Source organism: Engystomops pustulosus, chromosome 11, assembly GCF_040894005.1.
Source record: "Engystomops pustulosus chromosome 11, aEngPut4.maternal, whole genome shotgun sequence".
Taxonomy (NCBI): Eukaryota; Metazoa; Chordata; class Amphibia; order Anura; family Leptodactylidae; genus Engystomops; species Engystomops pustulosus.
Window position 1 is genome coordinate 79,449,865 of NC_092421.1, and position 27,310 is coordinate 79,477,174.

At 44.8% G+C, this 27,310-nt stretch overlaps 1 protein-coding gene across 1 annotated transcript in view; it reads right to left on the reverse strand.

The window, feature by feature from the left end:
- Positions 1-27,310, reverse strand: part of INPP5A (inositol polyphosphate-5-phosphatase A) — a 241,090-nt gene that overhangs the window by 116,581 nt on the left and 97,199 nt on the right. The window contains exon 5 of the mRNA XM_072129441.1: positions 8,856-8,964. Within this exon, the coding sequence (XP_071985542.1) occupies positions 8,856-8,964 (109 nt within the window). The remainder of the gene's footprint in view (positions 1-8,855; positions 8,965-27,310) is intronic.

The following is a 27,310-nucleotide window of genomic DNA, read 5'->3' on the forward strand; positions in this document are numbered from 1 at the left end:
GTCATTCTGTAGGAAGCTCCATTGTTTACTTCCTGTGGATAACACCTGGTCCCTAGTTATGTGATGTCACACGGTTGCTCGGCTTGTTATAACACAGCTCTGATTACTATCTGTAATATATAACTAGCTGTGCACCTGTGTGACATCAGATGACCAGGGATATATAACGAGCTGTGCACCTGTGTGACATCACATGACCAGGGATATGACAAGCTATGCACCTGCATGACATCACATGACCAGGGATATGACAAGCTATGCACCTGCATGACATCACATGGCCAGGGATATAACGAGCCGTGCACCTGTGTGACATCACATGACCAGGGATATAGCGAGCCGTGCACCTGCGTGACATCACATGAGCAGGGATATAACGAGCCATGCACCTGCGTGACATCACATGACCAGGGATATAACGAGCCATGCACCTGTGTGACATCACATGACCAGGGATATAACGAGCCGCGCACCTGTGTGACATCACATGACCAGGGATATAACGAGCCATGCACCTGTGTGACATCACATGACCAGGGATATAACGAGCCATGCACCTGTGTGACATCACATGACAGGGATATAACGAGCCCGCGCACCTGTGTGACATCACATGACCAGGGATATAACGAGCCATGCACCTGTGTGACATCACATGACCAGGGATATAACGAGCCGCGCACCTGTGTGACATCACATGACCAGGGATATAACACGCCATGCACCTGCGTGACATCACATGACCAGGGATATAACGAGCCGTGCACCTGCGTGACATCACATGGCCAGGGATATAGCGAGCTGTGCACCTGTGTGACATCACATGGCCAGGGATATAGCAAGCCACACAGCACAGGCAGGGAGCCAGGTAATGTGAAATAAACTATTATAAAGTACTAAAATGCTTCAAAATGCTGATAAAGGCATTTTAAAAATCAGCAGAGCAGAGGCTAAACATGACATTCCTGGTGACAGGTTCCCTTTAAACTCCCATCTAAAAATGACTGGTGCCTAAGGGGGCCCATAAACAGTTACAGAAAACTAATAGATACAGGAAATCATCCTTTTCGTTAGGTTTATCATGTACTGGATGTAGGACGCTCGTAAGTGAAGATTCGGAGGAACTTCTTGTCCTTGAGCTATAAATCATAATGACCAGAGACCCTGATAGATGCAGCTTTTCTCTACCAGTCTAAAGGTTTTCCGGATTTTTGTGCACATTTTGTGTATTTTTTAGTTTATTGTGGACTTTTTTTTATGGAGTTCTCAGAGAAAATTAAAAGTCTACACCAGGTCACTGATGTGTACGAGAAAGTCCCATTTATTAACCCTCATCCTCAACTGTACAAGATATTAGGGTCAAAGATTGTGGCAACAGATAGAGAACGTCTGAGTGACCCACTGCCCCACGACCCCACTGCCCCACGACCCCACTGCCCCACGACCCCACGACCCCACTGCCCCACGACCCCACTGCCCCACGACCCCACGACCCCACTGCCCCACGACCCCACTGCCGCACGGTCCCCCACCCTCACGGCGCCCAACCCACTGCCGCCTGACCCCGGCAGCATTGTGACCCCCCCAAAAAAATCCTTTGGTTATCTGACTTGCCTATGAACACTAGATTTTTCCACTAAAGAATTTGATCATAAAACAAGATCCCAAGATGTATCAAAAGCGATGGACGGACTGATGGGCCGTCAGCTTCTGGACCTCTAGGATCCAGAATTGGGTCAGATACTAGGTCCGGGTCAACACTACCCATAAGGATTTATTTAGGTACCAATTTATCATCCTAATTATCTATATTACTATGAAAACTTTTTACATTTGGGGCTGTTCAGTTTTAGCTACAGAATTTATGATCTTTCCAGTGATGTTTCTACACCTATAACCAACAAATGCATCATCTCAATGGTTCCAGCAGTGAGGCCGACCCAGGGGATCCTGCACCCTGTGTGACCTGGGAGAGGGGGCGTGGCTTAATGTATCTGTCTGATTTATTATGGCATTTATTTACAGTATTTTAAAGAAAATCTACCACCAGGATGAAAGATTGTAAACCACGCACTGACATACTGGTGAGCGCCCCCTCTGGCAGGATCTTATGCCCTTGTTTTTAAGAAAAAAAAGGCTTTAAAAATTATGCAAATTAGCCTGAAGGGTTTTGGGCTCCATTAACACCCATCGAGCCTGGAGGCCCTCAAGCTCATTTGCATAAAATTGTAAAAAACCTTAAAAAAAAAAAAAAAAACAGGCATAAAAAGATAAAAGAAGCGCAGATCCTGCCCGAGGGGGCGCACACCTGTATGTCAGTGCTTGGTTTACAGTCCTTCATCCTGGTGGGAGATTCCTTTAGTTCTGTGAACTTGGCCAATCATCAGGGTAAGTTTATCCATTTGGTTACTGATTAATTTAACCCCCTGCAGAGTTGAATTTTCCCACAATGCATCACATGCGCCTGCGCGGGGCGCTACATAGGAGAGATGCAGGTTCGCAGACAGTTTAGAATTATTGGGAGTGAGACCTTCATCCTCACCGTCCTCTCCTTGGTGTAATGCGGCCAAACCTTCCACCTCCTATAACAACTAGACGGAGCCGGAGGAGATGGCGGTCCTGGGGCACCGCCACAGCAAGGGAAGGAGTTTGGTTTCCGTTAATGACCCCAAACCCTCCACCGGGAAAGCCCTTTCCTCCAGTACTTCCCAAATTACCCCTCCTGCTGCAGAATATGTTTTGTATAATTAAACTCTTGTTCCTAGGGATGGTTTTCCGTTCCGTTTTTGCGTAATTCTGTGATGCAGCTGCTGCCTTAACAATTTCTAATAAAACTTTATGCAAATTAGTTTATGGGGCTACTGGGGGCGTGTTGTAGCCCCATAGCGCTCCAGAGCAGAAGGTAACTTCTCATCCCCCCCAGTTGCCATTTCATACCTGCCCCCACGCTTGTAATTTATACCTTGTAGGTTTTATGCGCAGTGGCTCACATAGTCGCCGGAGGCCGCATCACAGACAAACGATTGGGAGCAACAACGCAACAACGCTCACTTACAGCAGATGCGTCTCCAGCAGAGGGGCAGGAACCACGGTTCTGGCACAGTAGCTCTACTAAAGTCGTGAAAGGGCTAATGGGGGGGGCGTGAAAGGGCTACGGGGGGGGGGGCGTGAAAGGGCTACGGGGGGGGGGGGTAAAAGGGCTACGGGGGGGGGGGGGTAAAAGGGCTACGGGGGGGGGGGTAAAAGGGCTACGGGGGGGGGGGGGGTAAAAGGGCTACAGGGGGGGGGGTAAAAGGGCTACGGGGGGGGTAAAAGGGCTACAGGGGGGGGGTAAAAGGGCTACGGGGGGGGTAAAAGGGCTACTGGGGGGGCGGTAAAAGGGCTACTGGGGGGGGGGGCGGTAAAAGGGCTACTGGGGGGGGCGGTAAAAGGGCTACTGGGGGGGGGGGGCGGTAAAAGGGCTACTGGGGGGGGGGCGGTAAAAGGGCTACTGGGGGGGGGGGCGGTAAAAGGGCTACTGGGGGGCGGTAAAAGGGCTACTGGGGGGCGGTAAAAGGGCTACTGGGGGGGGGGCGGTAAAAGGGCTACTGGGGGGGGCGGTAAAAGGGCTACTGGGGGGGGCGGTAAAAGGGCTACTGGGGGGGGCGGTAAAAGGGCTACTGGGGGGGCGGTAAAAGGGCTACTGGGGGGGGGTAAAAGGGCTACTGGGGGGGTGGTAAAAGGGCTACTGGGGGGGTGGTAAAAGGGCTACTGGGGGGCGTGAAGTAGCCTTCGGCTCTGGAGGGCTCTGATGCAGCTGCTGCGTGGAAGGGAAATCTGCAGCGGGAACTATATCAGAAAGTAGTTTCCTAATAGTAGATTTCCTGTAAAATGCCCAAACTTCCCCCGTGCACCTGAATGCGGAGCACTTAAGAGTAACCAAAATACATAAGAAAAAATTTACAATTTTTGAACAAAAGTTCTTCCCGACCCGCGAGTGAAGATCATCACTGGGAACAAAAGTTTAATTATCCAGAATGTATTTTCCTTTCCCTCCGCTTTATGACAAATGTTAATCTGTCGCATCTACATCAATCTAATTCCCCGGCTCCTTGATTAAGAACATCAACTTTTTATGCTTAGAGCCCATTAAACTATTGAAAGGTGGGAGAGGGGACCCCGTGGTCAGACTCTGCTCATTACAAGTCGCGCGTTGTTCCAGCCAAAAAATCCCGGAGCGTCGCTGCCCAGAAATACAATAAAATGTTAATGGTTTTTTAATGCTGTTATGTGATTTTATTTCGTTCAGCGTTGGAGATGATGGAGGCTTCTGGCAGGAGAAGTGATTGATGCCTGGAAAACTTTCAATTGCTAAGTCTACAGAAATGGCGCTCGTATGTTTTACGGTGGTGAGACCCCGTACCCCCAATTATAGAACAGAGGTAATTTGGCTTTCCAACAGGCAAGAAAAAAAAAAAAAAAAGCATTAATGAAACGGAATAAATCCAGCCAATTAGTCCATTTCACAGTTATTGCCACTTCATGACGCTCCAAATTAATGTGATGTAAAGGGCCGATTAATGTGATCCGGTGCGGCCATTTACAAGGCGACGCGTGGAGGGAACGGGCAAGTCATAAATTACACGAGCGCCGGTCCTGGAAAATAATCAGGTCTCTTTTTTTTTAATATATAATCTTGAAGAAAAGTCAAGCGGAGCCTCAGAAACCGCTCTGCACGTTAATGGGAGAAATAACGGACAATTCCGTACACTGCGGATACAGCGAATCGGCTGCTGATTGGTCAATATGTTGGGGACATTGCACTTCGTCAGAAACTTGTGACCTAAAAGGGAAGTGGCTTCAGTGCTGAAACGCGTTGCGATGCTGGAACTGCGATCCAGAGCAGGTAAGTAACTGATCCTCAGTCCCCGGGGGATACTCCTGGAAATCCCCTTTAATGAAGGTCACAATGACATAAATGGAATATTCAGTGATACAATATATGGAGCAGGATGTGGGGTCACAGACAATGCGACACAGCAATGGTTACTCTCATCCATGCAGACGAGAAAATGATAAAGGAAACCCCTAGTAGAGGTGTGACCTGGGCCTAAAAAGGCATTTGCAACTTTTTAATGTCCCAATAGAAGAAATTACCGTATATACTCGAGTATAAGCCGACCCAAGTATAAGCCGAGGCCCCTAATTTTACCACAAAAACCTGGTAAAACCTATATTTAGTTTACTCGAGTATAAGCCGAGTTTGGGTTTTCAGCACATATTTTGGTGCTGAAAAACTAGGCTTATACTCGAGTATATAAGGTATTTCAGGACAAAATGAAAAAAAACTTTAAACTATAGGATTTTGTATATACTATAGGATTGTAAACATAAATGTGAAGCTCTGGGAATATTGGAGGGAAGTGGCGACTTATGGCACCAATTTAATTTGATAAAAAAAATTATTATACCTTTAACCCCTTAAGGACCAGGCCTTTTTTTGTTTTTGCGTTTTTATTTTTCACTCCCCACCTTCACTGTGCGCCCCAAATGACAAGTCTACTTCATTCATTGGGTCAATACGATCACGGGGATACTAAATTTGTATATGTTTTAAAATGTTTTCATACATTTACAAAAATTAAAACCTCCTGTACAGAAAAAAAATTCTTCATTTTGCCATCTTCTTGCGCTTATAACTTTTTCATACTTTAGTGTACGGATCTGTGGGGGATGTCATTTTTTGCGTCTTTTGATGACATTTTCAATGCTTTTATTTTTAGGACTGTACGACCTTTTGATCACTTTTTATAGAATTTTTTCTATTTTTCATAATGGCTAAAAAAAAATGACATTTGCGACTTCGGGCGCTATTTTCCGTTACGGGGTTAAACGCAGTGAAAAACCCTTATTATATTTTGATAGATCGGGCATTTTCGGACGCGGTGATACCTAATGTGTTTATGATTTTTACTGTTTATTTATATTTATATCAGTTCTAGGGAAAGGGGGGGGATTTGAATTTTTAGGTTTTTTTAATATAATTTTTTTTTTGTTACTTTTTTAATTTATTTTTTTTACTATTTTTCAGACTCCCTAGGGTACTTTAACCCTAGGTTGTCTGATTGATCCTACCATACACTGCCATACTACAGTATGGCAGTATATGGGGATTTTGCACACCATCTATTACAATGTGCAAATTCCACATTGTAATACAGGGGTAGGGAACCTATGGCTCGGGAGCCAGATATGGCTCTTTTGTTGGCTGTATCTGGCTCTCAGACAGATCTTTAATAAATAGTGATGGCTGCTGTGTGAGTCTTAGACTGATCACTGGACACAGGCATCTATGTCACCGCTGCCTACGTCCTTTGTAAGACCCAGGCGCCATCGCATAAGCCTGGTCAAAGAGAAGAGTGTGGGAGCGATGAGGAGTTGACTGCAGGGAGCGCTGGTAAGTGAATATTCAATTTTTCTTTTGCTGTGACTACCTATCTACTGGGAGTATGTGCTGGGGCTACCTATCTACTTGGGGGCATGTGCTGTGGCTATCTATCTACTGGGGGTAGATTCTGGAAAGGAATCTAAGTGGCACCCGGTCTTCACCAGAGCCCGCCGCAAAGCAGGATGGTCTTGCTGCAGCGTGGTACCACCAGGTCGTTCCACAGGCGCAACTTGTCCACGGTGGCAGCCAAGGTCGAGGTACAGGATAACTAGGCAGTCTCGTAGTCAGGAACAGGCAGACGGTCAAGGCAGGCGGTAATAATGCGAGGTCAGGGACAGAGCAAGAGGTCAGGGCTGGCAGCAAAGGAGCAGAATCAGGAACAGGTCCGAGGTCACAACAGGAGGTCAACACTTGAGAAGGAAACACTGTGGAAAGCGTCCTCATAGGCATGAAGCACTAAGATCCGGGTAGGAATGCTGGGAGCCGCCAGTCTTTATAGGAACCCTGGAAGTGGGTAGCGGCAATCAGCAGCGTGTTGGCCCTTTAAATCTGTGCCGGTGTGCGCGCTGGCCAGCCGAGACGGGAGCAGGAATGTGGAGAGGTGAGTGAGCACTGAGGTGCCACCACGGAGAGGGGCACGAGTGTGCCTGAGATCCGAGACTACCTATCTACTGGGGGGCATGTGCATATTGTACGGCTCTTACGGAATAACATTTTAAAATATGTGGCGTTCATGGCTCTCTCAGCCAAAAAGGTTCCTGACCCCTGTTGTAATAGATAGCCTAGATCATGAAAGCCTCGGATCTTTGTGTGATCGGAGGCTGTCATGACAATGGATCGCCGCTCCTCCATGAAGTCACGGGGAGCGACGATCGGAGCCAAGATGGCGGCGCCCACGCGATCGGTGGAAGCGATGGGCATTTGCTTCATTATGAAGCAAATGCCCGGTGAGTATGAAGAGGGCTCAGCCCGTGAGCCCTCTTCATACTCCCCCATGAGCAGCAAGACTTAAGGTTACGTCTTATTGCGCTATGGGGTTAAAGGACACCTGTCATCAGGTCTGTGTCACTAGTCCTGTCACCTCTACCTGTTGGAGCAGCTCACAAGGATCCCATCCCAGCCTTTATCTAGTCAATTCATACAATAATCATTGTAAAATCACATATTTTTTATCATGTAAATGAGGCTGGTCACATGGTCAGAGGCAGTGATGTCACCCCTGTTACCCCTCCCCTCTCCTCCCCCTGCTCATGTCTGTGTGTGATGTATAGTAAAGCATGGCTAGTGTGTGTGCTGCATCTGCTGACATGCTGCATCCTCCTAATATACAGGTGAGAGACACAGACATCAGCTACACATGAATCTGACATGTTCTGCTATAGCATGGCTGCCTGGAGCTGTTGTATCTCTGCTATACACAAACACAGGCTGCAGGGGGCGCCAGCACCAGGAAGCACATCATTATACAGCCTCACATCATTATACAGGCTGTCAGTCATGCACTGGGGGCGTGGCCACCAGCACCAGGAAGCACATCATTATACAGCCTCACACCATTATACAGGCTGTCAGTCATGTACTGGGGGTGTGGCTGTACCTCCCACTCATGAATAAGCTGGACATCTCGAATATGCTAATGCTTCACAGGTCATTTGCATACAGCTTTAGGACCTCATTGCTTAGGTTTACAGGCATGTAGAGGGACAATGAAGGGATAGAGGCAATGCTCTCTAATGGCAGTTTATGAAAATATATTTAGTTTAGGGGGTTATTTTGCCTGACGGGTTCTCTTTAAGATTTAGGTATTCGCACACAAATTTTTCATTACTTTAGTTCTGTACATTCACCACTATAAGTTTTGAAAAAAAAAACAATTCAGATTCAGTTCATTCTCAGACTTTAATTAAGGGGTTGAAGAAAATGATTGCATAAAAATGATGAGGAACGGAAGAGTCTTCTTCTCAATCCCTTCATTTCAGGGGGAATAACTTAATTGGACAAATTAAATTATTGTAAATAAAATGTTACATTTTGTAAAATATTTGGATTAACCCTTAATTGCAGGGTAACGGCTGATGACCCAGTACATAATATATTATAAGACTAAACAAGCTACAAAGTTCCAATATGAAGTCTTTACAATGCGATCTGATGTTACTTTATCGATTCCTCTTTTGTACATGGTGTCCCAGCAATTGTTGCAGACAATGGGCTTAATGTTACAGTTACATATATACACGACAAGAGGCATGGTCTTACATGCTGCTCGTTCTCTGGGATCTGTACAGGGATTTTATAGCTCCCACTTTGCAGCTGACATTTATATTCTGCATTTATTGGCTGTAAAGGAGCAGAAATGAGTCCGGTCTAAGTATTAGTAGATCTACTCAGAAAGATCTAAAATTCACTCAAAAGTCAACCCAAAAACAACACAGCATCACCATCGGCAGCCCTGGGCGGCGCTGGATCTTACCTTTGAAGTCGTACTGATAAACATTCTTCAAAGATTCATGAAGAAAATAAAAGCTTCCAAGTGCCTGGAAAAGAAGACAAAAACAGATATAAAAATCAGAACTGTATTACAATGAGGGTTATTAGAGGCACAATTTTAAATTTATAGATGACGTTTTTGTAGCTTATCAAGGCAGCACTATGGCTCAGCACGGTGGCTCAGTGGCACGGTGGCTCAGTGGTCAGCATAACAGCCTTGCAGCGCTGGGGACCACCGTTCAAGTATCAGGGTCAACATCTGCAAAGAGTTTTTATGTGCTCTCCGTGTTTGTGTGGGTTTCCTCCGGGTCCTCCAGTTTCCTCCCACACTCCAAAATATACTGGTAGGTGATTAGATTGTGAGCCCCATGGGGACAGGGACTGATCTGGCAGCGCTGCGTAATCTGTGTGCGCTATATACATAAAGAATTATTATTATTATTATGTTTGTTGCATGGGACATCGTCTCTCAATGCATCACATAGAACACAGATGATTTCTAGTTAGTAAAGGACCCACCGTGATGTCATGATGTGGATCCCACTTTTGTTGTCCTAAAAATAGGACTTCTATTTAAGATTGTTGGATACATGTTCCACATCATCTAAGCCCCCACAGTTCTCTGCCCCAAGCGTCAGGTGGAGGCTTAATCTCATCTATGATAGCAATGAGAAAAGAGATCTCTACAGAACAGGAAGTGTCAGCCAATCACAAGTGAGAGTGAAAACTTATTAAAAATAATCCCGAAATCTGTCAAAATCTGTATTGTTGAAAGTCTCCCCCTGAAGGTTTTTTATTTATTTATTTTTTTTAAATAATTTTTATTTATAAAATTAATTTAATAAGTTTTTATTAAATATATTTATTAAATGTATTATTTTATTTTTTTTATTAATAAGGCGAATACTTGTTATATATGAAAACCACTGTCCATAAAGTAGGACACACATTTTAAAAATAGATAATTATAACCAAAATAAAGCAAAAAAATAAATTAAAAATGAATAAAAAATAATAACGTCTGAAATCCAAGTACAAATCAAAACATGTAGAAGAATGGGGGCAGATTTTAAAATTCTTATAAAAGGATTTTCTTAATGGTCACAGCTGAAATATTATTACCGACAATAAAATAAAATTATAATCATCATTATGAACAATAAATAATTATTATTATCACCATCTACTCCCTATAGAAATTATTTTATTTCTTAAATTGTCATAAAAAAGATGTCATAAGAAAGATGACATTTCTTAAACATCTGCACATAAATAGTAAATTTTCCTTAAATACAACATTTAGCCATAATATTAGGACTTAAAGCTCAGCCCTGCCCCCCAATATTTTTGGTTGTCTTGAGGCAGTGACAGATGCCCGGCTGGCAGCGCCCGGTCTTGCCTCAGTGGCTCCGGGATAATTTATGACAAGCTGCACATCCACAATTAAACATTTGCTGATTTGTGAAATGCAGCGACATGAGCCCCCCCCATCTCCGACACAAGAGAATCCAGGAAACATCCGGGTCACACGATTAATGGGAAAACTTCATAGGGACCGAAGCCCAAGAAATATTTTCCCAATTTTTTTTATTCCATTTCCAGTGCAAAAAAAATCCAAACCATGAGACTTGTCCTGAACAAAGTCTTCACTTCGAGGGAATGTCCCATTACCAGCGGCTTTCAGAAGGGAGGAGCCCCGGGATCACAGATACAAGAAGATGCCAGGGCCCCCCCCTGCCTGGATCTGAGTAACTGTCCGATTGTCATTTCCTTTAAAAAAAGACAAAACTTGCATAACCTACCGAATGAGATTACTGGGGGTCCTACACCCAGCACCAGGGGCATAACAACAGGGGTATCAGCCATAACAGCTGCTATGGGATCCGCAGTGTCAGGGGCCCGGGCACCAGAGCTCAGATAAGAGGAGAAAGTGGCAGCAGGAATCTTCCATCTCTACCATGTGGTCAGCAGTGCATATATACAAGTGTGTATGAGCGTATATGTACGGATGTGTGTATATATGCTGTGTGTATGAGTGTATATGTACGGATGTGTGTATATATGCTGTGTGTATGAGTGTATATGTATGGTGTGTATATATGCTGTGTGTATGAGTGTATATGTATGGTGTGTATATATGCTGTGTGTATGAGTGTATATGTATGGTGTGTATATATGCTGTGTGTATGAGTGTATATGTATGGTGTGTATATATGCTGTGTGTATGAGTGTATATGTATGGTGTGTATATATGCTGTGTGTATGAGTGTATATGTATGGTGTGTATATATGCTGTGTGTATGAGTGTATATGTATGTATGGTGTGTATATATGCTGTGTGTATGAGCGTATATGTATGGTGTGTATATATGCTGTGTGTATGAGTGTATATGTATGGTGTGTATATATGCTGTGTGTATGAGCGTATATGTATGTATGGTGTGTATATATGCTGTGTGTATGAGCGTATATGTATGGTGTGTATATATGCTGTGTGTATGAGTGTATATGTATGGTGTGTATATATGCTGTGTGTATGAGTGTATATGTATGGTGTGTATATATGCTGTGTGTGAATATGTGTTTGTGTACATGCTGTATGTCTGTATATGGTAATGTATAAATATCTATCTATCTATATATAGAAATCAGTGAAAGTCCACGTCAGTGCAGTAACAAAAATATCCTGAGGAGGAGGAGGAGCCGCCCCCAGTATATAAACATAGAAGCTCCAACATCCACATGAGAAAGATGGGTCACGGCTCGACAAAGGAGGAAACACGGAAACGTTACTGCACCTTCAAGCAAATTCCGAATGAGAAAGCTGGATGGATTTTGAGTGATGCCTGCTCTTCTAGATATATAGGGGGCCACAGAGGAAGGGGGGGGGGCACAGAGGAAGGGGGGGGGGCACAGAGGAAGGGGGGGGGGCACAGAGGAAGGGGGGGGGCACAGAGGAAGGGGGGTGGGCATAAATGTACATTTATTAAGGTGAAGGGGAGACCTGTACAGACGTCTGCTATGGGGCTCGGCCTCCCCTAGATAGCCCCTGCCCAGCCCCCCCATTACTAAGATGCTGATACACAGAGAATAAAACAGGAAGAAACTGCTCCATTCTCCATGTAGTGGCCACATCAAGTTTCTGCAGATCAGCTCCAATTCATCTGAATGCACACCATTTCCTCTCGGCGATCCTTCATTCTCCGTGTTGCTCAATAAAACGAAATACAAATAAAATAAATGTAATTTCGGGCTGAAACAATCAGGAAAGGTTCAAGGGGTAAATAATTTTGTACCCCAATGCATTTACCCCTTGTGATGGCAGCAGTGAGCGCCGCTCCTGGTTACACGCCTCCTACACTTGGACCTCTGGCGTTAACGTCACTTAGTTCCTCTATGGACTTTCAGGGGACAGTAAGCAGAGGCAGTCCCCCGGTTATGTACAGGGTGGGTTCTGTAGGTTGGTTCTTAAGTTGAATTTGTATGTAAGTCAGAACCGTATATTTTATAACTGTAGCTCCAGACTATTTTTTTGGTCTCTGTGACAACTGGATTTTTAAAAATGTGGGATTGTAATAAGAAGCCGGATTAACAATAAATCTCCAATGCAGACGCCTGTGATAACTGTGACAGCTAAAGTACAGTAAATTACCAATTACTTAAGAAGGGCACTGCCTGTACTAACACAATATCTAATAATGATGTCCCAGTCACGCAGCCTCCCTGACAGTATACTTGTTGTATCTTACGGGGGGGGATATAGATAACCACAGTACAATCTCTACTAGAAGAGATTATGGATTTGGGCTGAGGCATCATGGGATTGATAGCAAACCCCAAAAGAGGAAGAAAGACGGGGTAATACAACTATAAAGATGGGATATTTTTTTTTTAAAGCAAAGGAGATTCAGTAAGTAAAATGATGCTCTTCCGTTATATCTGCATTACCCTGCGTCTCCCTCCGGTGTATATAATTATACAGTCCGGCGCGGCGCTTCCATGTCTGCGCATTATTCTCAGGTTACTTGAGCTTCACGTGTTGGACCAACAGACAATATAGCAAACGTATATGTAACCAATCGTCTCGTATCCAGCGGAGGCCGGACCCTGCTGTCAGTATTCGGCCGCTGCCCCCCCCCCCCCCCCCCCGGGGTATTGACAATTGGCTACAAATACACATCTATCAAATCCAGATCTACTCAGACAAGCTCCAAATTTACTTCTGCTGAGAACAAACATTTCATGCATTACCCCCGGCTAATCTGATCGTCTGAATATGAAAATAAATATATGTCACGCCGATCGGCCATAATGACACACAACCCGCAATTCATGCAGTCAGAAAATCTATAATTAGCTCCGACCAATACCCAAAGTTAAAGTTCAACAGAAACTTGTGAAATGTTTAACCCGCTCTATCAATACGGCTCAATGGTCCCATTTGTTAATGGAGCTGCCGGAATATTAATCAGGTGACAGGAAGTCCTTATCTCTGCCCAAGTGCGAGTCAACAGCCCGGCTGTCACATCGGACATTATTGATTATGCGCCCGGCTTCTGTAGGACAAGGAAAAAAAAAAAATAAAATACAAATCTATTCTCCATATTTATAAAGCAGATTGTCAGAGCCGCGCATTATTCTCCCATTACGTGAGATGGAGTCTATTACACGACATCGGGAAACAGATTGGGGAGAAATTTACATTTACATCGTCCAAACTCCGCGCAGAGCGAGATCGCAGCCGCCGTCAGACCTGTCATTCCCATCACACAGAATTTATGTAGCAATTATCTCCAAACAAGAGGAGAGCAGGCGATAATCTCGCCCCCTCCACGTGCACCAGACGCTGGTTGTTATCGTTTACTTTAGGGAAATCACGGCCTCCTTCCAAAGTAAACGGTTAAAATTCTGCATATGAGCCCAAAGGGGCTCTGGGGGCGTTACCGGAGCCCCTCTATTCTCTGTCTTCACAAACTGTTACACTGTACAGGAGGTGCTGATGAAGCAGGGGGTTAGGGGAGAGATGCTCTTGCACTGCCTAACAGCCTGGAGGGGCTTGGGTAACACTCCCCAGAGCCCTTGTAGCTCATTAGCATTTCTTTCAAAGTTGCGTTTAGACAGACGGAGATCACGGATAACAAATTTTAGAACATACATGTGAAAGCCCGGAGCAGCACAATGGGATGGGTGCACGTCCATATGGCTGCAGATGGAGAGTCATGTAATCTCTATCTGTCCATGAGCAATCGCCCTGCCAGGACCTGATGATAGTATTCATGAATACAAGATCAAGCTCCTGGCAGGGCGATTGTTCATGGACAGATAGAGATCACATGACCTTCCATCTGGTGCCATCTTATGGTCAGGATTCTCCGGCTGATGAGGGAAAAGACCGGACAAGACTTTACATTTCAGGAAGGTGAAGCAGAACTATAAATAGATATTTATTGGTAAATTAGTTTCTTCGTTGGACATAGAATATTAGAAATATAAGAGGTTTTTTAGCTACTAACAGGAAAACGTGAATTATATATAAAGAAATTGTCAAAAGTTTCAAAGCAGAACAGAAAACAGAGAAAAAAACCGTAAAAACATAAATATAAGAGCAGAAAAATAACAGAACCTTTTCTACGACCTTTCACCGGGCAAATATCTTTCTATTTCCACTTAAAGTCCATTCTGCAGGGAAATAATCGGGTCAGAACCATGTGACAGGTTTATATCTGTCCCTGATACTTATGTTACACTCAATTGCCGTCCCCAAACACATCGCACGTGCGTCTTTGTGCCCATCGGTGGGGAGCGTCGCCGCATGTGCCCTGCTATTACATCTCATCACTTGTTATATACAAACAAAAAAAGGTAAGAAACAATGTATCATTCCCTAGGAGACTTATCAGTATCAGTACATATTCATTAACCCCCGCTGTGCTCCGCATTCTGTGCTGCGGGAAAATCTGGTCAAATAGACAGAACGTGCGGTCACCTGATCCAAGGGGCACACAACGATCCCACAGGACGGACCCCACCCTCCGATCAATGGGCAAGGCAGCCGGGGCGGGAGGGGTTAATCTTATCCGCATTATTCATTGCGCTTTACAATCCTATCTGCATAACGAGGGGCAATAAAGATATAAATAACTTGTTGTAAAGGTTGACATAATAAAGTCGCCATCGCTGCGCCCGGTTCATCAGACAATGAAGAGGTTTATATTGTCACCATTATCAATGGGTTTTACATGAATTTTATACTTTATGACATAAACGAGCGGCTGATAAACTTATCTCAGAGAATGTCACAGGGTGTGAGCTCCAACACACAAGGAACCACACTATGGATCCACATCACATCTGGACCTGGTACTGGGCGGCTGTAATATGGAGACTGTCCTGGGGGGGGGGGGGGGGCAGGGGGTACAAGGAGAAGAATTTCCCTGCTAGGGGGACGGGAGGCAAGAAGGGGAAGGTTCCTGCCAAACATTGGCCATTTAGCTGATACGACCCAAAGTTATCATGAGTTTCTTGGGTGAATGTTGAGCCCACTGGGTCAGTTAGAGGTCAGGGTCAGACATGTTGGATTTCCACATGCCCAACCATTTCTTTGCTCCCAATCCATAGGGTGATTTTTCAAGAGAGGACATGTAAAGGTCTCTGGGCTCCACATCCTGGTCCACAGATGCACAGGGCACAGATGCACAGGGCACAGATGCACAGGGCACAGATGCACAGGGCACAGATGTACAGATGCACAGGGCACAGATGCACAGGGTACAGATGCACAGGGCACAGATGTACAGATGCACAGGGCACAGATGTACAGATGCACAGGGCACAGATGCACAGGGCACAGGGTACAGATGCACAGGGCACAGATGTACAGATGCACAGGGCACAGATGTACAGATGCACAGGGTACAGATGCACAGGGCACAGATGTACAGATGCACAGGGCACAGATGTACAGATGCACAGGGCACAGATGCATAGGGCACAGATGCACAGGGCACAGATGCACAGGGCACAGATGCACAGGGCACAGATGCACAGGCCTGGAAACCATCTCCCACAATTATCATTTGTAATTCTAGTAGTGAGGATCTGATGATTTATCGCTGAGGAAGCTGGTGGTGAGATGCGTAGCGGCTGCTGTGGGGGTCTGTTTACCCTTGCAGGTTCTGTGACTTATGGGTCAGTATCCTGGTTGGTCTTCTTGGTGTGATGGGCCGGGGTTCTGTTGGACTGTAATGGACTTTATTTGGCATATTGTATCTTCAATACGCAGGAGGATTCTCAACAGGAAGACACCAATGTACAACATCCTATAGAAATAGTCAGAGATTGGGGCAATAAGTTGTGTATCGCTGCTTGAGGGCATCTGAGAAACGGGAAGACATGGACTCTATGCGCCGGATAGGACCTTCTCCTGCAGACATAAGGTTCACTCTACAATTACTGAGGCTCCTACTTGTGCATTACACATCTACCATTAAAAAATCCTCATAGATCCAGGCACCAGGTATTTCATATTCGTTATCCGTGGCCTCCTGCCTTCTAAATTAGCCTTTAAGATTATGCTAATGAGCCTAAAAGAAGTTCTCACTGCACAAGTGCTGAAGGAGCAGGGGGAGGGCCAGACAGTGTAACAACCTGTGAAGCCAGTTCACAGCCCTCCAGGCTCATTAGCATAATATTAACAGTTGCTGTTAGAAGGAAGGAGGCCACGGATACCAGATATAAGAAGATCCCACAGTCCCGGGGATCTATGATGATGTCCCTGGTTTATCCGGACGGATTCTCCTACAACTGGCGGCCACTTTCCATGGACATGCAGGACGGGATGAGCGAGGAGCTTCCCTTATAATACAGACAAATCATTCTGTAAGATACACCGGGCGCCCTTGTATCTCATGTGATAAAACAGTTAGCATGTCATTGCTATCGGGCTCTGCCCTCGTGTACAAACCCTTGTAACTGCCTCAAAATGAGAGATGATTGATTTACAAAGCAGCAGATTTTACATTTCATGCGCCCGAGCTAAACATGAAATAATTGGACAAAGTTGTTCCCCTGTCTGACCCACCACAATCGAGCCCCTCGCGAGGTTGACTGCCTCCATGAGAAATATGTGCATAATTTCATTTCCTCTGCCGTCCAACATCCAATGTTAGAAGTTAATTAAATTGCTTGTCCATTGTGTTCATCCACTTACAGAGTTAATGATATTCTGCTCCTGAATTAAAGAGAATTTTATAAAGCCTCCTCTATGGGCGCTGCCAGACAAAGCCTTCAGGAGCTGAACTCTGTCAAAGTTTGTGATTGCTGCCCCTCTAATTAGGAGACAAAATAAATGTTTTCATGTCTGCCAAACGCACAAGACAATCCCGAGCCGGACAAAAGCATTTTATTCTTCTACAATAGCAACTTAATAATAGCCGCGGCCGAGCCAGGAGAGATCCGCTACATTAATAAACCCCTGGAATTAGTGAATTACAATAACAAAGATCAAGTGCACTGACTGCACCCCCAGAAGAGCCGAGCAGCAGGAGGAGGCGTGGCTCAGGACAAGCTCCGCCCTGCGCGGGGATCGGGGCGCCGCTCCACACAACATCCCTGACAATGACGGATGACAAATGGGTTTTCCCCTTATGGTGATAACTTGAGGATGTCGACTTCTTTAATTTTGTAATTTACTGTCTGTTCCGATAATTACTCCGGATCCCCCCCCCTCCTGATCCTTTATTGTTCATTTTTTGCTCAAGCATGAAAAAAAAACCTTTTATTTATTTATTTTTTTTTTTATAAAAAGCTCCTGTTCAATCAAACTAAAAAATATGAATATTTCAGACATAAATAAAATCGTCACCAATGATACCTGTAATTATATAGAAACATTGGCTCTAGACTAGAGCCGCCCATGGATGATGTGATTTATATTCTATTAATATTTGGGTTGTCCAAAGAGTAATTGCTACTATTTAGTAAAAAAAGAAAAAAAAAATTCCCAAGGTGGTGCTCTGGGAGTCTCACTATGGATCTCATTACCGGGAGTGTTAGGGTATCTGCGGGTCCCCAAACTTTAGCCAGAGATCCAGGTCCAGCAAAGCAATTTAAATCCCACCAGGTGGGTGTCGCCATCTTGGATTGGATGCTCACCCCTCCTCCCCCTGACATCATCAGGGTGTCAACAATCTGTCTCCATGACAGCCCAAAGTCTATGTAGGACTCCAGGACTTGTCATTTCTGGAGCCACCGGCAAAGATCATAAGCAAAATCCCATATAATGCAATAGAACAGCTATAATGCAGTAAAAAAAATTAAAAACCCAAAAATTAAATTTTCCCCATTTCACTAAAACTGATACAAAAAAACAAAAAAAAAAAAAAAAGAATCAAACATGTTACATGTCAACACATCCCAAAAATCCCATTCTATCAAAATATAAAAACCCTTATTCCCGATGCCCAAATGTCTGTATTGCCACTTTCTCACCAGTTTGCAAATCATAAAATTGAATAAAAAGTAAACAGTCGGTTGTTCAGGCAAATGGAAGAAATAAAAACTGCAACACATTTACGCAACTCTGCACAACAAAGTATGAAAAAGTTATCGAAAAACACTTTAGTCCTGCAAAAACTTTTTAAAAAATCTATTAAAACCTAATAAAATACCCAATATAAATTTAGTAGCAACCTAATGGTACCAACGCGGGCCAGGGGCACAGCGCATGCGCAGGAATCTGCAGAGGAACCTCAGAGCTCACAGGCAACAGGTTCCATTACAAACATCTGCGGCACGCAGGGGTATAGAAGTGAACCGGGCCCAAGTCAAAAAATATTATAAAATGATGACTAATTCTCCAACACAGACGGATAATTTCTCTCTGGACTCAACACAAGACAAGTTTATAATTAGGGTGAAGACAGTGTTACTGCGGCTGAGTATTCCCTGAATATCGGGGCCGGAGAACTGCCGGGATGTCACCAAAATATTCCCCAATACAGACGGAGAATATCAGAAACAGTAATTACCACCAGAGAGGAGCGGCCAAATCCAAAATAAAACCATGGGTCCGCTTATCTCCGCTTCTTATTGCCTTAAACACAACATGGGCCTCGATATTGCTTTAAAATGCTTTATTTTTGCTTTTTTGGTTTTTTAAAAAAAACTCTTTAAAATGGAACACAAGGAAGTCACACGTATCACTGACCACGAGTATTGGAGCGCAGAATAACATCTCACACAATGGACAAAATACATAAGTTACATTGTTCTCCCAGCGCCCCCCACTATTGGTCCAGACAAGACAATGCACCTTAATATTGGTTTATACTAAATTTTGGATCATTCGCTTTTACAGGGACGTGTTGTGTACAGGGGACACGAGGACACGAGCTCTGACACATTTTGTAGTGGAATCATCCTGTGTTACCTTCCATCGTTATCCTGAGAGAGAAGATAGTGGGGCTCATTTACTAAGGGTCTGCGGACCACATTTTCGTTGGGTTTCACGACGATTTCCGTTTTGCGCCGCATTTAACAGGGGATTTTGGCGTATGCAATCGGATTTTGGCGCATCGGCGCACGCGACACAAATCAGGGGGCAGGCCGTCGGACGACCCGACAGATTCGGGCAACGTGCGGGATTTAACATTTCGAATTGTGTCGCACTTACAAACACCGGGAAGAAGGTGAACTCCGGCGGACTTTGGCGCAGAAGCGACGGATACAGGAACTCGGGCACACAAGCTTCGTGAATCGCACCGGACCTAGTCTTCGTCGGACCATCCAGATCGGGGATCGCGACAGGACCGGGTAAGTAAATTTGCCCCAATGAATTGTCTACTGAAAGTTATCAATACAGAACATGACTACAGTGTGTTCAGAGGGTCTCCTACTTAAGAACACCAAACTTACAGACAACCGCTAGTTACAAACGGACCTCTAGTAATCAGTAAATTACTGTACTTTAGTCCTAGGCTACAATAATCAGATATAACACTTATCACCGGTGTCTGTAATGAAGTTTTATTCTTAATCCTGGTTCTTATGACGACCCAACATTTTTAAAATCCAATTGTCACAGAGACCAAAAAAAAATTTTGACTGGAGTAACAATTATAATATATACAGTTCTGACTTATATACAAATTCAACTTAAGAACAAACCTACAGAACCCATAACCCGGGGACTGCCTGCAATACTAATGGACTGAATATGTCTAGAGTCTGTAGTGTGATCATTCATCCGGACCATCAAAGGAGCCTAAAGAAAATACAAAGTAACAACTCCGGGAATCCACGGCATTTCCCACCAAACTTGTGTCATTTGTTATTATAGAACTAATAGGGAAGAAGTAACAACAAAACAAAAACTAACAAAAGAGTAAAATTGTTACAAATAATGCGGAGCCGTTAATTATCCCGGAGTGATGACATCTCATTACTGCGGATAGAAATGTCCGGCCATAGATCCGCGTGATAAAACTTCTCGTATATTTCATTAGACAGGAGGAACATTTGCAGGATCTAAAGACACAAGTTTGTGAGCAATAGATCAGACAATAGAGGAGAGAGCGCGGCAGTGATGGAAGCCGCCGCCTCCTTATTATTATGATTTATAATCTTAGCTAAGCACCAAAAACAACTTAATTTTATGAAGTGCCTCGAGCAAAGCCAAAGTGCACCTCAAAATCTGCATATTTCACAGTTAACTTTACAAAATCACAATTGGGTAAGAATAATGCGCCTCCTATTAAACCTTTTAGCGCAGCAAAATAGAATTGCAATTTCTCGCATGCATCCAATTATAAAATTAGCTTTATTACATTACGCCACTTTGGATATCAAAAAGGTTATGCAAAACAAAGGGAATCCATACATTTCCTCATTAATTAAATCACAGGGGACGTTTATGTCATTAATAAAATCCTCAACCTCTTGATCCCTTAACATCATTATCCTTTCAATACCGTAACTGAGTCCACGCAGATTACAATGGGAGACGCAGATGATCCAACATAATTAAAGAGAAAGCCATTTTCATGGGCAGCGCCAACACCCGCACAGGACACCCGCCAGCAGGAGCAAACACAATACATCACATCATATGGAGACTGTACCAACCACTTTCTATAGGTTGTCTTAAAGGGATTGGCCAAGGAAAGATCATTTTCAAATTTCAATCCCTTAGTGATGTTACACAATAAAGATCATTTTAACCCCTGAGTTACAATGTCACTCAGTGTTATTGGTGTTTTAGCTCTCTGAGCAGACACTTTATGATCCCTCTGTGCTGTGAGATGCTGTGTGCTGACAATGTGCTTAGATTATCAGGGTACAGGGTTATATACAGTTTAATTTAGCTTCTGAACACTCACTAGTATATGACACGTGGAAAGAGAGGAGACAGATCAGAGATGATGAGATGCATATAACACATAATGACATTCTCAGCTCTGCTACCTCACCTATAACACACATAGTCAGCTCTGCTATAAAGACCTTATCTGTCTGTAGCTTGTAGAGGAAGTCTCTGCACACTGCTGCTTGCCGGCAGGAAGTGCCTGTGTGTGAGTTGGTTTTGTAATGCAGGGGCAGGAGGCAGAGAGCACTGCAGCGAGCAGACAAGAGAAGCTATTCATGAGAAAAATCCGACCATACACAGAAGATTTATGGTTGGATCCCGGGGCAACCAAATTGTGTCCTACAGGACCGAGACAGGTTGAACTTGTATATGTGACATGCTGGATTTTTGTTAATAACAGGGAAGCAGAGAATGTGATACTTCTGAGTACATATAAGAATGCCGGCTTTGTGGGAAGGATAGCCCTTTAAGTTGGGGGTCATACAGGGCAGACTGGAATTGAGAACCACAAAACAAGTTTAATTTTTTTTCTTTTTGTACCAGGAAGGTTTGCGAGTAATTTGGTGCCCACAACCAGAGCCATGAAGAAGTTGGAAGCCGCGCATAAACCTGCAGGAAACCAGGGACAAGATGGCAGCCGACCTACAGCGCTGGGGGCCGGGGGTTCCAATCTAGTTACTATGTCTACAAACCTTTGCCTTAGATCCCTTTGTGTCTCTGATGACATTGACCGATGCAGAAACACGTCTGATATGGCATCAGGCAGTAAGTCGTTTTCCACCATTCAGTAGCAGCGTCTGTGATGTCGGCCCAGACAGGACTGCACAATTCTCACTGATCACAGACTATAGATTCATATACAGCAACTGGAGCCACTCACCTACCAAGAAGCGGTGGGTTGAGCCAAGAAGCAGTGGGTGGAGCCAAGAAGCAGTGGGTGGAGCCAAGAAGCAGTGGGTGGAGCCAGGAAGCAGTGGGTTGAGCCAGGAAGCAGTGGGTTGAGCCAGGAAGCAGTGGGTTGAGCCAGGAAGCAGTGGGTTGAGCCAGGAAGCAGTGGGTGGGGTCAAGCAGTGGGTGGAGCCAATGAGCAGTGGGAGGAGCCGGCATAGACAAAGGCAGAAAACGTTTGGGGAATGATTTTACTGGTGGTAAGAGGTAGATTTAAACTCGGACCTCTGCACTTTTTTACAACGTAACATTGGGGGGTGACTAAGGTTTATTGTGCCTTTTCTTGATGACAGGTTCCCTTTATTTAAAAAAAAAAAATGTAAGAACTTTTTTTTTTTTTTTTTTTTTTAAGTGAAAACTAGTGTTTTAGATATTTATTTAGCGTTCCATGCACTGACAGCTCGGAGAAGAAATATATATGTAATAGATTAAGTGTAAAGAACATTTCCATCTGCTCGTCAGGCTCCGGGTGATGCATCAGCTCTGACAAAGTACAAAATGGTGACAAACGGCTTCAAAAAATTGAAAATGAAAAACATGGGGTGAAAGGGCAAAGGTAGCAGAGAGGGGCAATCTCCTTATAGCACGGGTGACATCAGACGGGGGAGGGAATTAACAGCCTCAGACAATCTCCTGTTACTGGACATTAATAGACTCGCCAGATGATGAGTTTCTTCTGCCTATAAAGCACCTGGCAGCGATTCACTGCGACGCGTCACGGCAAAAAAATCCTGACGTGAAAATTCATCTGGAAAAAGTGGAAATATTAAAAGGAATTAATAAAGGCAAATGCTTTTGGTTGCGCATGTAGGAACATAGAATATGCGCTTTGCTGAAAAGTCCCGGTTTCTACGCAGAGTAGATCAGCATTTACCTCCCCATTCCTATAGATCAATTCTTAGCTCTGCCGTATAGACTGAGGCGAGAGTGCAGAGCCATGTCACTGGCTTCATATCACCGCACACCGAAATGCTGAGCAGATCCTTTACGAAGAGTGGAATTACTAAGACGTGACATGTCGGCTGCGGGTGTATGGGAGGGCTCCCAGGAGAGCCCTCTACACACTGGCTGGGTGTTTGCTGCTTATTGCTAGCACCGATCACGGGCGTTTATTTGTTACAAACTTTATTTTTCAAAAAGTTATGTTCCAAGATTATTAAATTACAGATCAGGGCAGAGGCAGCAGGAATGCACCATCACATCTACAGGGCTCCTCCTCCTGGCAGGGCTCCTCCTCCTAGCCGGGCTCCTCCTCGTAGCCGGGCTCCTCCTGGCAGGTTCCAAATAGATGAACCTGCGCAAGATAAGTGAGGTAAGTAGGTTTTTCTTACCTCCCTTTAAGGTCCAGGCCCGTTTTTTATCAGATGTTGAACCAAAGTAAGGAAACTACAGAGAGGTTGAGGTGTAATAATAAGATCTATACCTGTTCTGAGCGTCAAATCCATCGCAGTTTTGTCTCACAATAACCGATAATAATAATTATTTATTTATATAAGGCCTACAGATTACACAGCGCTGCCAGATCAGTCCCTGTCCCCATGGTGCTCACAATCTAATCACCTACCAGTATGTTGTGGAGTGTGGGAGGAAACCGGAGGACCCAGAGGAAACCCACACAAACACGGAGAGAACATACAAAGTCTTTGCCAGGCTGTAGTGCAGACCACTGAGCCATAGTGATGCCAGGCTGTAGTGCAGACCACTGAGCCATAGTGATGCCAGGCTGTAGTGCAGACCACTGAGCCATAGTGATGCCAGGCTGTAGTGCAGACCACTGAGCCATAGTGATGCCAGGCTGTAGTGCAGACCACTGAGCCATAGTGCTGCAAGGCTGTAGTGCTAACCACTGATCCAGTGTCATGCAAAAAAGTGATAACATTGCTTGTGAGACGTGAGATGATCCTAAGATGGTTTCAAGAACATTTATGTTCTATCTAAAGAGTCTTCAGCCTGTATTCTTCAGTAAAACGACTTGGGTTATTGGGTTATTACTAGTGATGAGGGGATCCGCTTATTGGGTTATTTCTAGTGATGAGGGGATCCGCTTATTGGGTTATTACTAGTGATGAGGGGATGCGCTTATTGGGTTATTACTAGTGATGAGGGGATGCGCTTATTGGGTTATTACTAGTGATGAGGGGATCCGCTCACCCCCCTCCAATAACTCGCGTGATCGGGGCCCTGGGGAAACGGCTGTGGCATTTAATGGGTAACATTGCTGATATAGAGTGTTTCTTTTTTTATGGGAAAACCCTAAATAAGTGAAACTTGTCATATAAAATATAAAAATACACAAACTCACATTCAACAATCCAAAGCCACAACACGCGACCAGTCCATGTTTTTGAGCAAAAACCTATTAGGCTCTGATTACATGACATATAGACGAAACCAAAAAGCCAATAAAAATCTACATAAATTGAAATTACTGTTGTAGCCCCAGAACCCAGAATATAAATAAAGCCACAGAGCATCAGTTTAATACACACATTCATCAGCGTCCAGAGACAGGACGCCGTCTGAGGTAAGCGGCCCTACTGACTTAATAAGGAAAAATTTATATCAGTCTGCAGAGAAATGATAGATGAAGTATTTAAAGGTTCAATGATTCAAACACTTTCTGGGGCCTAAACTCTGACCCCGGCCAGTCAGGGATTTAAATAAGAGGTTAAGAGTCTGACCTTATGCATTATCTGCTCTTCTGAATTCCAACCTACACACAAATTATAACATGTCATTTATAAAATTATTCAGGAGACGCATCCATACAGATCACATGGAGAGACGTGAGCAAGATACATGGTCACAAGTCACAGCGATTCTTTTCTATTATGTCCTTTAGAGTCAAGATCAGCTCCGAATATTATAAATACGCTTTTATTCCTCGCCATGTGAGGTGCCTGCGATACCAAAGGGGTCAGAGGTCACTGCGTAACGTCATCTCGTAGGCAAAACGCATCACACACACACACACATATATATATATATATATTATATATATATATATATATATATATATATATAACACATATACACACACACGTGCACAGTCTAAATGTATCCCTCATCTGTAGGTTTGTTCTTAAGCTGAATTTGTATGTAAGTCGGAACTGTATATTTTATCATTGTAACCGCAGACAAATTTGTTTTTGTCTCAATTGGATTGTAAAAATGTTGTGTTGTCATAAGAACCAGGATGAACAATAAATCTTAGATAGAAGCCCAAGGCTAAAGTACAGTAATTACCAACATCCAGAGGTGCGTCTGTAACTAGGGGTTCGTCTGTAAGTTGGGTGTTCTTAAGCAGGGGGCCGCCTGTATATCTATATGAAAACTATCCATAGAACCTGCTACTTTTTTATATTAAAGTTACTAAAGGGGCACCGGATCAGCGCCGGAGGCTCCTGGACCCTATTATTAGGTGTGATATCACAGAACGTTTTCTCTAGAGTTATGGACGTCCCTTGTGTTTCCCCACTGACAGATGAGCGGAGATGACGCTCATGCTCGGCCGCCTGACCCGGACATGTTGGTGGGTTGGCAGTTGAACAGCCGATCCAACAAATGGATTTGCAACTAACCAGGGTTATGATTGGCCAGGGGAACATCGGTGACCAATCACAACCAAGGCTCAGCTCTTTCCACTTCTATCACCAAGTAAGGAATAAAACGGATACAAGAACAAGGGAAGATAGTACAAATCACTGGAGGAAGGAAGTACAAACACCCAATATACAATGTTTTATGTCACTGTAGGGGAAAGAAAGTAGTGGGGTAAGTCTAGAATCACAGCTCGTTTATTTGCCCCCATTTTATGGATAACGTATCCTTACTATGGGGGGCTAACGACGTGTCCCCCTGTATGCACAAGCAGTGGGATATATTCTCCAGGTTGGGAGAGGAAGGAAGATCATCAGCAGCTAGCACCGCAACACGCCCCAAAACAACACCCCCCCCAATACATCCCCCTGACCAAAACATCCCCCCCCGACCAACCACACGCCCCAAAACAACACCCCCCAACCAACCACACGCCCCAAAACAACACCCCCCCAATCAAAACATCCCCCCGACCAACCACGAGCCCCAAAACACACCCCAATACATCCCCCTAACCAACCACACGCCCCAAAACAACACCCCCTAATAAATCCCCCCACCAACCACACGCCCCAAAACACCCCCCCAATACATCCCCCCGACCAAAACACCCCACCAACCACACGCCTCAAAACACCTCCCCAATACATCCCCCTGACCAAAACATTTCCCCCAACCAACCACACGCCCCAAAACAACACCCCCCAATACATCCCCCCACCAACCACACGCCCCAAAACACCTCCCCAATACATCCCCCCGACCACAACATCCCCCCGACCAACCACACGCCCCAAAACACCTCCCCAATACATCCCCCTGACCAAAACATTTCCCCCGACCAACCACACGCCCCAAAACAACACCCCCCAATACATCCCCCCACCAACCACACACCCCAAAACACCCCCCAATCAAAACATCCCCCCACCAACCACACGCCCCAAAACACCCCCCAATCAAAACATCCCCCCTGACCAACCACACCCCCCAATACATCCCCCCCACCAATCACACGCCCCAAAACACCCCCCCCCAATCAAAACATCCCCCCGACCAACCACACACCCCAAAACACCCCCCAATACATCCCCCCGACCAACCACACGCCCCAAAAAACCCCCCCAATACATCCCCCCGACCAAAACATCCCCCCCGACCAACCACACACCCCAAAACACCCCCCCCAATACATCCCCCCGACCAAAACATCCCCCCGACCAACCACACGCCCCAAAACACCCCCCCAATACATCCCCCCGACCAACCACACGCCCCAAAACAACACCCCCCAATACATTCCCCCGACCAACCACACGCCCCAAAACAACACCCCCCAATACATCCCCCCGACCAACCACACGCCCCAAAACAACACCCCCCAATGCATCCCCCCCACCAACCCCACAACACCCCCCCAATACATCCCCCTGACCAAAATACCCCCCCAATACATCCCCCCCACCAACCACAACATCCAC